Raw genomic sequence first — 14,180 nt, forward strand, 5'->3', positions numbered from 1 at the left:
TTAAACGTAAGCAAGCATACACCAGGTACGTACTGACGGCGAGAGAAAAGAAGAGACCTGGATTCTGGCCTATCTGAAAATTGCAGGCGCTACTTACTAGTATGTTGCCGCGCCTTGTTTCGTAATTCCATTATTGTTTCACTGTTTTGATTGATTTGCGGCCTAATTGTTATGTTTTATAAGATAATTTATATGATGGTACTGTTTTGATCAATTAAAATTGAGCAAAATTTATGTTTGTAATAAATTTTAATAATTAGGCTCTACAGTGGTTGTAAACAAACAATAATTAAAGGAATGAATTGCTGAAATTGAAGGTTTTGTATTGTTAAGATAACAATTACTAATGTTCATATATGTATAATGTAAATGTAGTGCTTTTATGTATATAAAATTTAACATTAATACCTTACTGACTAACACAATATACAGTAAACAAAAAACCTCTTACGCAAAAAAAATATTAACATTTGTAATTAGATTAAAAAAAAATTTGCTTCAACAGCTTTACAAATACCACGTCAAAAGAAAATAATGTCTAAGATGAGTCACACTCTGCAGGAATGCCACATTACTGAAAACAAATAACTCCATTGCTAGGATAAACAATTCGCAGGGTTGGCTGTGGGGCGAAGCACCTGAAATTACCCGCGCGGCAACACACTAGAACACAGCTGTGCGCCGGCACGGGCCAGGTCTCTTCTTTTCTCTCGCCACCAGTATTGTATGTGTTCTTATTTATGACGATAAAAAATTATGGGTCTAACTCTTATATAAGGTTTTGCGCATATAGCAGCACTTCTGGTGTAGGAGCCAGCTGAATTTGTTGGACACATCACAATGTCCAGGAAAGCTAATCAGCCAACCAATTGTTAATACCTTATGTACAAACATTCACAGCTTTGTTCACCAAAGTGGGTTTTATAACAGTGTTTTAATAGTACTCCAAAAAAAAAAAAAACTTTAAAGAAAGTATTTCCAATGCATTAGATGTTTTTTATTCATCATTGCTGCAATCTGGAATAAAAGGTAAAGAGTAACTTTGTCTGTGTTATCTTTATTCCACTACTAATCAAGCACTGTGTACTGTATTTAATATTTTATAAAATTAAAATGTTTACAAATCTTTCAGCTTCTTTATGAACTTCAACTCAAACATCAAAGAAGATGTAAAAGTGTTGAAGCTGTTTAATATCCGTTTAATTTGTATTGTGAAACAAATAATACCCACAAGCCAAAATTTACCAGTAAATGAATATTTTTTAAACTCAGCCAATTTTCAAAACATGTAAATATTCTAAATCGTTTGTTTATTGTGTATTTTAGTTGTATGTTTTAGTAGTTTTAAATTATTTCAGTTAGTAGTTATTTAGTTGGTAAGTTTATATATTGACAAGGAACATGTTTTTTATTACAATTTGTAATAGTGTAAAATATTATGTGCTAATAAATGACTTTTGACTTACCAGTTTGTTCAATGCTTATGCACAGATAATTTTGTGATAATCAATTAGTTGTATAATACTTTTCTCTGAAAACAAAAAATCAATATATGGACTATCATGTCAGTAAATGAGACAATGTTTTACATTTACTATTAAAACCCCACAAATATTTGGAATCCAATACAGGTGAAGATTTCTCACTGTATGTTTCTGTAACTATTGTAAGTTTCATGTTCTACTGAACATACTATACAAGTTGTATCAGATATTTTTCATAGACTGAGCAGACCTCTAAAAATAAGTACCATTTTAGAGCAATGTTGATGATTTCAATGTGGTTAAATTGCAATGGCCAAATTTGAACAGGGTTTACTTACTCTGTGGCCTCTACTGGGATGTTAACACAATTTACTATTAGAATCGCTTTGACTTTATTAATAATGTAGAAGCTTGTGACTCCATTATTGTTTGTTTTTGTTAGCTCAAATGGTAAAAATATTATTTAAAAAAAATTGTTTTAATTTAAAAATTACAACTCTAACAAATTTTTTTGGTGAAAGGTAGGCATTTGTGGCATGCACATAAAACATGTAGAGATGCTGTAAAAATACTTTTTTATTTCAAAAATTAATTTGAATTTCTTTGTTTGATATAAAACATGATTCACATAATTTTTAAAAGATGACAGTAGCATTATGTAATGTATCACCTAATATCAGTTACGGTGTCACTTATTAGTTTAAATATTAACTTAATCTTTTTATACAGTTTCGCATTTTTTAAGCACTAGAAAGAAATGAAAGGAATTCCAGCAATTATATTTATTTATGCTATATTTATTATTCTAAATACAGTTTGTGAGTGATGATTTTTTGAAAACCACCATACAGGGCCTGTGTTCTATAATGCTATGTATTTCAACTCTAGCACCCAAAGTTTTAATAAACGGCAATGTTTACAAAAACAACAACTTGTTTACTTTCTATCGGACGATGAATAATGATATTGGTTTCCAAAATATTTCACTCATGTGGTTGGTAATTTATGAGGAAATCGCTTCATTTTTTTATGATATACTTTACAACAAAATACATATTCTTTTCATAAACATTATAAGAAACAAGCTCTGATAAGGCTTCTGTCTGATTTTGTCAGATCATTCCATATGACTCTAAGAAAACCATCATCATCATGGTAACTAATTACGTTTTTCTTGCACCAAGTTTCATAGGCCCAGCTGTCTGTCGCTGAACTCTTCTAGCTTCCAGCTCTTTCTGCCTCTGAATCTTTTTCTCTTCTCGCTTTAGTCGATTTTCTTCTGATGATAATTCAGAACCTATTTCACTCTGAAACAAATTTAGTAATATTGTAAAATTAATCAGCATTATGTTGGATGTGTTATTTGTAAAACAAATTTACTGTTGAAACTTCCAAACCATCTAGTACTTAGTGTTGTATTTACAAAAAAAAAACCTAAAGTGTATTTAAACACCAATAAATGAATAAACTGTGTTTCAAATTTTATGCACACTGAAGGGATCTTGTAAAGATTAAATGGACAAAGTTGTGTATAATAACAAGACCAACAAATCAATGTGGTTAAGTTAATGATTGGTTGCACTCAAAAAATTGCTTATGGTAAACAATTTCAAACTGTCACAGCTCTCTTATTAGCACCTATAATAGAACGCTTTCATATGAAATTTCTTCTAGTTTTTTAAATATTACAGTGAAAAATTATTCACAACCAGCAACAATGAACTGTAGGGTTCACGTCAGTTTTTTTAAATGCAACAACCCACTTTTTATCTTATTAAAGGAAATTAGATTTTTTACTGATTTCAAAAATACCATATACATAATACTTTCCTTATGGACTTTATCAAATAATTCTTAAAAACCCGTTTTGGTATTGAAAGGATTTTTATTATACTATTCGGATGGTTGGTAAACTTGTCTGCACTTCACTACACATAGTGTTGGAATCGGTTGTTTAGATGAAAATATGACAAGGTCAGGCTAAAAATGGCTATCACTGACATTTTTGTGACTGATTAGCACAATCACATTTTAATTTCAAATTGTATCATGTTTTATAATTTTATAAAAAATTAAAATAACTAAAAAACCTAATTTTTTATAATACTATAATTAATAACTTAATTGTTTTATAAAATAGGAATGTAAATAATGTAAAGACTCAATTTTTAAGTAACATTTCATTTATATCAAGTTTTTAATATTGCCCCCTCTCTGTATCACGCACATCCTACGATTTTCAACTCTGCATGTTGTTATGCGCATATAAACTTTGTTAACGTTTCCCCCCCCCCACCCCCAAAGAAATCCAATAGCTCAAGAACTGTCAACATGCAGGCCAGTAGACATTTTTAGTTAGAGTAAAATAAGTTGCGTTAAAAGTTTAATTACTTTTCCAATCAGTACGGGTACAAAAGCAGCCAGCACCAAAATAGTCTGATAACATTTGAGACAGTGTTTGTATATTGCTGATCACCATCAACTGTTCCTGCAAGCCGTGGCTATGGTTACTACTGTCTGTTTTACCTACAAAATGTAGTCTGAAAAACAGATGTAAGAATTGAAATATATGTATAGTTGTTCATAGTAACAAATGATGATGTTTGTTTATTACAACAGATGTTGAAATAAAAAATAACTTTGTTTTGAGGTGGAGTTTGGGTTGTTTAGCCGTCTCTTCCACTCAACCTCAAATGATGTTGAGACAAATGGCTTAGAAAGGACATTGAAATGCAACAGCTATTTTAGACTATTTTGGTGCGGACTGCTCTAAGAATAACCAAAACTCTACAATTGATTGACTGAGCCGTCAATTAACAAAACAAATAGGTGCTCCATGGAGAAATAAGATAAGAATTGACAATTTTTTTTCCACTCAATATCGACCAGTAATATTTATATTTATTGCTATATATTAATGAATATTCAATTCCTCTCTTTTTGTCCGAATAAAATTAGCTCAGACTTATTGGTAGAAAATAGCTCTACAAACTTTGATCAAATATATTGTGACACTCACTCATACACAAAATATCTAAACATTTTTATAAAGTATTGCTTAATGATGGTCGATCCACTAATCTTACAACAAACTATTCTTAACATTAGAACCAGTATCAAACACCACAAATAAGGGTTTTTAAGGTGAATAATCATTTGCATATAATGGAAAAATAATCAAGAGGCTTTCATTATGGTTAATATAAATATTTAGGCCACTATTGAAACTGTTCTTACACTTAAGCTTACTGTTCTACTACACTTTAAAAAGTCAATTTCTATCTTTGCCTTGAAATCTTTTAAATCTATATGCCTTAATACCTTAGCCTGTACAAGTCTTCCAGATGCAGAATGGTCATGAGAGTTTGGTTCTGACAAGTTGCTGCTGCTAGGATCTCTCGAGATCTCGCTTCCAGGGACGAAATCTGTTGACCACGACTCAGCAATCTGGATAACAGAGCAGAATAACAAATCAAAAAGTTCAGAGCAATAGGCATATTTTACAAATATGCAACTATGTTTCTACCCACTACTATCATCCCAGTGAGTATTAATTTATTGAGAAGTCCCTCCTTTATTATCTGATACGGTGCATTCTTTCAGGAAGTACGGTTAGTAAGCCTATTCATGGATGGTCTGTTGGTTTGCTAACTTACATCAGACTCACCTTTCCAACCTCAATCATCTTATCTACCATTCCAATTTAGTGGGTGTGCAGTACTCTGAAGCATGAAATACTTAACAATATCCTAATCCATATATATATATAATACTCGTGCTAAGACTTAAATCCATAGACTAAAAAGATGTCATATACACCATTACCAGAAAGTAAAGAAATAATAACTGTTGTTAATCAGATTATTGGTGTTCGAGAGCCCTCCAGTTACGGCATCATATGATGTAGATCTGATTATATTGTGTAATTAATTGCCCCATATTGGTGGTGCCATATGAGGTTGATCAAATTTATTGTTGGTTTAATTGTTGTAAGAAACTGCTGTCAATCAATAGTCACTCAGTTCTTTCATTTAAGATTAACAATAAATTGAAGCATCTCATTCTTAAATACCGTGCAAAACCATTTAATCACAAATTTTACCATTGATTGTCAAGATCTCCATTTTATTCAGTCGAGGAATTTCTCACTACCAATAAATTATGTTTCTAATTTGTTGTAGGTTTTTTTGTATGTAATTGTATTTGTATAATTTTATATATTGATTGTTAAATTTTATACCTATTGTTGATTTTTTTATATTTATTGGGAACTTTTGTACAATTTTATACCTTTCATTACAATCTTGTTGCTTTTTACAATTGTTAATGCCTTATTGTGACTAGTTTTAATGCAGCCTGCTTAAAAAAAAAAAAAAACTAGAAAAACTGTCTCAAACCACTAAGCTTATAATTATAATGTTGCTATAAACGCTACTGTTGGGCCTCTGTATGATTTTTATTTAGTTTTTAGAATAGTACATTGTTTCATGTACTTTTGACTTGGACATCTGGCAGCAAATAGACATTGTCAATACTCGTAGAAGTCCTACAGCAATAAACATGATCTGATTTGATTTGTTGCTACAAAATTTTAACATTGTTTTTTACATTATTTTAAATGTTACAAATTACATATTGGTTCTTCTACCAAAAAGCTCAAGACCAACAATTCGGAGATTAGACATACATGTTTTCATTTTTTATATTTGATTGATTTACCAAATAAGTATAAATATAAAATTTGGTACTACCAAACAACAACAAAAAATACTTAGCTGATGGTGGCTAAGTATAAATGTAAATCTTAATATTTTCTTCCAACAATTTAATTTTATCTTTTCTTAACAAAATAATATTAGAGGTTATATGGCTTAAAACATATTTTGTATAGGACAATGTTATTCATACAGGTTGTTAATCAAACCTAGGAAAGTCTATAAATATAAATATAACATATTTCCAATTTAGTTGGCAGAGCCTCCATTCGTAGTGTTGCTAGACAGATTAACTATTTGATATCATACTGAATGATCAGATACTGAAACTTGGGTGAGTCTGCTATACGAGTAAGTGTCAGTACTTTTAAACCCTTATAACGTCAGTATATCTTTTCACGACTTCCAGCAAACGGCACAATAATTTAAAAAAAATTTTCATTTTAAATGTGTAAAGTTCATTTTTATTTTTACTTTCTATAATTATAGTACGTATAAAAAAGTAAAAATTTTAAAATTATAAAGTCACTGTACTCAGGATCGTCAATGTTACGAGACATGTTATTTATCACTAATAATGAACACGGTACTTTGGGATTATACCGACCACACCCAGACATGAATCGTTATTTGACATTTTGCTTCTACTGATTACTAGATTAGTGTAGAACAATATTTCGTCAATATAAAACAGGAATTGTCTTATCGCAAACCCCTCTCCATCCTCAGACAGAGGTCAAAGTCGAGCGGTCTAGTAGATAACGTGATTGCAGAGTCTCGCCGCCCGTTCAGCTGGTGCGTCGCTTTGTTGTACTTCCGTGTTTTACCTCTACATTTCTCCAAACACAAAAATTCAATAAAAACAAACATGATCAAACTAAAACTAAACTCTTTATTGAAAAAACACTCAAAACTTGTTTTTATTCTTGATCATACTCCGCCACCCAAAATGCGAGTGCCATGCCTTCTCGCTGATGTCAACGAAAGAAAAAACATCTCTCGAGATAGTACCTATCAGTAAAATATCAAATTCTAGAGGATCTGATCAGAAATATAAATTGAATTGTAATGGAAAGGCAATTATGTACCGCGCAAATCATGTGATGCCGCGTGGCCTGTCGTAATCGGGATTCTCGAGAAAGATAAGATAACAGCGACAACAATACCGATCACAATGCCTGGAAATGCTTGTAAGTTTGTAATTTTGTAATTAAAGAGTTGTTTTTTCGTTCTATCATGTTTGTTTAGCTATAAATTTATATTTTTGTGTTCTTCATACTGTTGTGGTCGGTATAATCCCAAAGTACCTGAACACTAAATAGGTGACACTAAACACTAAAATGACACTAAAAACACTAAATGAATACTAAAACTAAGATATCAATACTTTTAACAAAAAAATAAAAACCATATAAACAGAAAACACGACGAAGGAAACCGACTCAGCGATGGTTAGACACGCACTACCTGAAGCCAAACTGCAAACAAAAGCGCGCGCGCAGTACGGCGTCTGTGCCGTGTGGCGGAGAGAGTGTCTAGACACCGCGTCTATTGTTTCAAACAATGTAACGCGACAGCTATACTTTGACGCTTGACATAGGTCAATAACCCACACACACATGGTTGACGCATACCGTTAGTGACATTGATCGGATTTAAAAGGAACTTAAATTTGCTATAGACGCAGTTTTGTGTCAATGCGCCGTACCGCGTCTTTGCCGTTTGGAGATATTTTGTCTATGCGCCATACGGCGTCTGTGACGTTATAAGGGTTAAGATTGTGTACGAAAATAGAATATGGACAGAAATCTGTTATAACTTATTGACTGATGTAAGATATTAATTTGTTATCCTGTTAGATTTTACTAAATTGATTACATTTAAAGCATTTCTCCACATGCCGTTACAAACAGGAAATGAATACAATTACAATTTCATTGCCTACCTGTTCGGACTCAGGTTCCTCTTCTAGGCTGCCCCACTCCTCTGTGTCCCAACCATCTGTGCCTCTAACTTCCATTGTTGAGTTTGGCTTGCCGGCCTACACAACCAATCTGTTTATTTTCTTTCAAATATTATATATTTCACAATTCGCTTACAGTAGAGTTGCAATCATATTTTTCATTAAAGATTCCAATTTTTACCAATTAACATTTTTACTGTAAATTTGACTGACAGAAAATTAACTCTAAATGCATGTCTAACCATTCATGTCAGTTATTGCCCACTTTTTAAAAGTAGTTTATTTATGTTTACTCTATTTTAAACAAATCCACTTTTTACTAAAGTGTTTTGGAATAAATTTAATGTAACATCATAAAAGTATGTCAGATTTGCTGAAACTATTTTTCTTTCCAATTCTGTATGGAAAATACAGCTATCAGCCATATCTGGCCATCACTTATCTTACCCTCTGCCACTATTATTTTGTCTACTAAGGTTGGCAATAGGTAACACACCCCACCAACTAACAATGTGTTTAGCTGTCATGCCCATGCAGCCATTTCATCTCCGAGACTAGCAATATATTGCCCGCTTAAAAAACTATGTTTCACTGCAACTAACCATGAAATAACTAGAGAGGTTATTCTGTATAATTTTAACAACATCAGAAGGTGATGATAGTTTATTACAATGATCACAAATAAAAGCCAGAAATAAAATAACATTACTATGAATATTAGAAGATCCTGTATATCTACATACATAAAATCAAACATTACTTACTGACTCATCATGAAACTTCCAAAACTAAAGAACAGATTTACATGGTTCTTTGTAAACATGTTTTTCTTACCTCTGGTGCTCACTAAGAACCAGTTTTGAAAATCTTCAAAGCATAATCACGGAAATCAATTGAAAAATAATGATATTATTAATACAAATTTGTATTATTACAAAATCTTTGAAATTACAGGACAAATTTACATGGAACTTTGAACAAATGTTCTGCAGGTAGTCCCACCCATTGTAGCAGTTAGTCATCCCCCACAGTAAACTAGACGTATCAATCAACCCTTTTTACTCTAATATTTCAATTTTTTTCAATTAGTGATGTGCCGCTTCTGGTCATCCAGTGGGTTTGCCACATGCAACTGACACATCTGTTTTTACTACATTTACAAGTATAAGCAAACCAGAAGTAAACCCTCCTGGAGATTCACTATGCTCAAGATAAGTTTTCAAAATTTGTGGAAGGCCAAGATATTACTCATATACGCTCAAAACTCTCCATACAGTCATATTCGATACTAAGGCTTAAAATATGGATTAAAAAACATTTGCTTACAATGATGAATGTAATTGTAATGGTGCTCGTAATATCCATATCTGAACTCATGAGATTACATGTCTAATGGGGAAGAGTTAGGTTGTGAAAATGCAGACTTATTCTAATGACTATTACAGATTTGGGATTTTGGAACACCAACATAAAGGATATTGCCAATCCACACTGGAAACCACAACATACCTCTACTATATAAATATAGGCCAGATCATTTCAGTTAATCTAAAAGTCCAATGCTATGTCGGCTTTTAGGCAAACTAAGTGTTATATTTTCCAAAAGTTTAAAAACAAAACTAAGTGTAAACAAGCTACATAGCAAATTTCATCCAAATAAAAGAACATTTTTGCTATTTAAAAATGTGCTAGATGATCTTTCTTAATACATTAAATCAGTGAGTTCAAACATATTTCATATTTATAAAAAACTGAGACATATTTTAACAATGTTAATTACAAATTTGAATCAGTGTAGCTTAATCTTTAATTCTTTGGAAAAAATAGCTATCGATTATAAGTAAAAAAAAACATGGTACTTTTTGGCCATTGTCACTACTTTTGATAATTAATTTCATTAAATAGTTATTAATATATTTCAAGCTTTTACAGTAAGAAACCCCAAATAACTGAAAAAGTACAACATGGAACAAACAAGTGCACTTTTTGATAAGACTTCAAAGTGTTAATAGAAACAAACTTTTTATCACACATTTTATTGATATTATCATAACTGCCAACCCAGTATTTTAGCGTTAAAGTTTTTACTACAAATATTTATCTTAGATTTTTGAAAGTATTTCATTCTCTGATCAGTAACCATTTACCTCCATATCTCCCCAGTTGTCTGAATCCCAATGGTCATCATAGTCTGAAACACTCTCGCCTCCCTTGTCTTGCTCCAGAGATGTCATTGAGGTCACACTGGAGGTGGTAGTAGAGATGCTGCTGCTGCTCGGCTGTTCTGTGTGAGCAATAAATGAAGGTCAATGAATACATATTATTTGATTTACAAGGATTTACTTAATATATGAAATTGGGTATTTTCAAAGAGCTTAATAGAAGAGGAGTCAAATTTTTTTATATTACTGACTCAAATAACATATTTAGAGAAAACAGTGCACCTACTATAATAAATAAATTAATACTGATAACCACATTTCACTGAAGACATTTCCATAAATATGACTAATGGCTACATGACCTAGAATATTACTTGAACTTTTAGAAGATCAGAGGCATAGCAATGAATCCCTTTTGAGCCCCATGCAAGTACAGTACATGTGCTTGAATTTTGGCACTTAATTCACATAGAGAAATAAATCAGAACACACTATTGGTATCACTGTGTTTGGCTGATTACAGGATTTCTTGTGAAGTATTTTGTTTTGATCTTAAGTTGGCATCATCACTGAAGCGGATTGATACAAACATGTTTTTTTTTTATTGACAACTTAACAGTTAGTAGACACGAAATGGCAAACAACACTTCGGTGATGATCACAAGAATATTTAGATCATTACAATTTTAGAGAATTATCTCATGTAAGTAGATGAAAGTAAAGGTAAAGACATTCTTGATCATGTTTGGCGTGATTCAGGTGATTGATTCAAGCAGTAAACTGTACTGTACAATAGAATACATCATGACATCACCAAAAGTATGGAGGGTAGAGTTGCTAGTCATGGAGATGTGTATAGAGATTTGTACACAACAAATATGTTGGATATATGGTCAAATTCAATCTTATTTTTGAAATAGGATTGCGGATTTCAGGATTGATTTCAAAAATCAAATTCTAAATCAATTTCTGAATTGATTTCAACACGAAATCTTGAAATTGGCCAAGAAATCATCTCAGAAATTTTTGAAAAGGTCTGAGTACAAAAATCATACAGTCCTTGTGGGAGACATAAACACTGACTCTTTAAGATCGAATAATGAATATATGCAAATGGATCACTTAGTGACAAGATATAATATCCAATGGCTTCAATTTACCACCTATTATAATGATACCATCATCCAGTAGCTATCTAGATTGTCTGTACCAACCTGCAACTGAAGGAAATATAAGCACTCACTTATATGAACTCACCAAGAGATGCAGGTTTGTTAGCTAGTAGTTTAGTGGAATGAGGACTGGACTTGACTGTATCGGACTGGCTACGATAAAACTTGGCTGTGACAGCAGTGACTGCCCAGCCAGCCCAAGTTGCAGCAGCGTTGGACAGGCTGGGGGTAGCGGCATGCACATCTGCCTCTGTAATAGATTATTAGATCTATGACTGTTCAAAATGAATGATTAAAAGCATGTTTTACCAACCAAGCTTATCAAGACATGACAAAATAAATATTTATAATTTGCATGTTAATTACTATTGAATTTTGTAATTACTTCCAATTTAAATCTAATGATATAATTCTCTTCTATGTCAGAAAGCTTCATTTCACTTTACTGAAACATTTGAAAGATATTTTCAGTTACTGTTTTAAACAACATAAAATCTTGTACATTTATAACAATTTTAATATTTTGTGTATAGCTTTGATAACTTAAAATTCTGATTGTTTCTCTCAATGACCTAAGTGTATTTATTATACAGAGGCTAAAAAAAAAAAAAATAAATAAATTTATCATTTTGAATTTCAACTATGATACAATGTTTAATAAAAACAATACTTAAAAATACAAAATTATAACCATCATCTTAATTAATTAGGAACATATAATAAATACTATAAACATAATTAACAAATACACCATGCATTTTGACAGAACTAAATTGTACATCTGTAGGGTAAGTGTAATTTTTATTATTTACAAACTACAGGTCTTAAATTATATAAGGTACTTAAGGAAAAAGGTTTAATACTACTTTTAAATTTCTTAAAAAATTAGAAACTCATAAACATCGCAGGTAGACAACAATTTTGATTTTCCACACAAAACAGTTCTGAAGAGAAATCAGACTGATATTACTTAGGTGTAATGTGTTAATCAAAGACATGGAATTAATAATGCAGTGATTGATAAAACAACTAATTAAGATAATGTAATAAGAAAATTCAATTTAATTATGTTACAAAAGTGTATGTTAAAAAATTATATAAAACTTACTAAAAAAATAACAAGATGGTTTTGATCCTATCTATGATTGTAATTATTGGCACATTTTTACAAATGAGAATTATCAAGGAGAAAAATATCTGATAATTTTTTAATTACATGCAGATTTTTTCTACAGACACTCTTATAATCCACATTTTCCAAAATCATAGACAAAAAAATATTCAATTTAAAAAAAACAAAAAAAAAAAAAAAAACAATAATTCCTTATTTCTACTATAACCTACGAATCAAATGAAATACTATTGGATGAGCTTGTTGCAGTGTAATTTTGACTTACCCATGGACTCGCGGAGAGCTGGATCCTCTGACACCTTCTCCAGTTTGCCCAGGAAGCCCTTGATGGTGCGGAACACGTTATCCCTTACAGTCTTCTCAGGATCAGTGGTGTGATGGCAAAGTGCAGGCAGGATCCTGGTCGCCACCTCAGATAATAGGAAGTATTGTTGGGTAGCCGCCAGTGCCAAAACACCTGTCATCAAATGCAGAACAATAATTGTAGGTCTCACCAGTTACAATGTATTTTACATTTTTTAAATGTCCTACAGTACAGATTTAGATAAATGCATTATGTAATGCAATGTCTCATTCATTATTTCAGTTTATTTTAATTATCACTAACATTAAATATTATTCTTAAATTTATAAAAATTTTATTATTCCTCTTCAATTTTAGAAAATAATTAACCTCTGCAATTCTAATTTATTAAACATGTAATTTCTCGCTATATATACACTCTTTCAATATTTTAACCTTTGGACCACACACGTTATTCAAGAGCGCGCCTTATACCATCAACAACTAACCACAGACAACTTTGTAGGCCTGCTATGTCATTAAACAATAATGTACGTATTGTTTGGAGAATTATAATTGTTCAACTACAAGCATATGCTATTATAGTAAGTAGAAAATGGTAGAAACACCTTCACATAGTTTCAAAAATGCTTCATAGAGTGCAGTGGTGTAGTCATAGTCATAGTCATAGTCATAAATCTTTATTACATATTCATTGAGAACAGTAATGAGTCAATCTTAACCTAATCACTTTTGTTTGTCATTAAGTGAAATGTGTATCTTTTTAGTTATAGCTTCTCGTTGATTCACTGTCTTTTGTTATGCAACAATAAAATTGTAAAACCCTCTGGAGGTTCTCCCCCAACCTTAGCCATTATAATTATCCTGCCACTCCGGAAGCAGTGCAAGGGAAATAGAATGAAATAGAATCTGTTAATTACATTTTATATATTTTTGTCCTAAGAAAAAAAATTTAAAAGTTAAAATAATTACCAGATTCTATTTCATATTTGATAATATTTGTTGCTACAATATTTTATTTAATTTATTCATTTTTACGAAGATCGTGAATGTGATATTTATTGATGATTAGGAGATAAAAATTTGTGCAATGTATGAAAAAAAATATTATCACAGTTCCAATAATGATGAAAACTATTATAAAGAAAACGTTTGTATTCGCCTGCAGTGGTGCTGTGACTCAGCATGAATGACCATGAGTTTAGCACTGTGTTGTGAATCCCAGGCTACTTTCGAGCCTCACTACTA

The 14,180-nt window shown here is 31.4% G+C and overlaps 1 protein-coding gene across 1 annotated transcript in view; it reads right to left on the reverse strand.

The window, feature by feature from the left end:
- Nucleotides 1-2,040: 2,040 nt before the first annotated feature.
- LOC124374020 (N-terminal kinase-like protein) overlaps nucleotides 2,041-14,180 on the reverse strand; it is a 49,588-nt gene continuing 37,448 nt past the window's right edge. Inside the window, exons 11-16 of the mRNA XM_046832326.1 lie at nucleotides 12,894-13,085; nucleotides 11,582-11,746; nucleotides 10,310-10,446; nucleotides 8,145-8,240; nucleotides 4,806-4,931; nucleotides 2,041-2,791 (exon numbers count right to left, since the gene is read on the reverse strand). Of these exons, the coding sequence (XP_046688282.1) occupies nucleotides 2,648-2,791; nucleotides 4,806-4,931; nucleotides 8,145-8,240; nucleotides 10,310-10,446; nucleotides 11,582-11,746; nucleotides 12,894-13,085 (860 nt within the window). The 3' untranslated portion in view covers nucleotides 2,041-2,647. The remainder of the gene's footprint in view (nucleotides 2,792-4,805; nucleotides 4,932-8,144; nucleotides 8,241-10,309; nucleotides 10,447-11,581; nucleotides 11,747-12,893; nucleotides 13,086-14,180) is intronic.

Source organism: Homalodisca vitripennis, chromosome 1 (genome assembly GCF_021130785.1).
Source record: "Homalodisca vitripennis isolate AUS2020 chromosome 1, UT_GWSS_2.1, whole genome shotgun sequence".
In the NCBI taxonomy this organism is placed as follows: Eukaryota; Metazoa; Arthropoda; class Insecta; order Hemiptera; family Cicadellidae; genus Homalodisca; species Homalodisca vitripennis.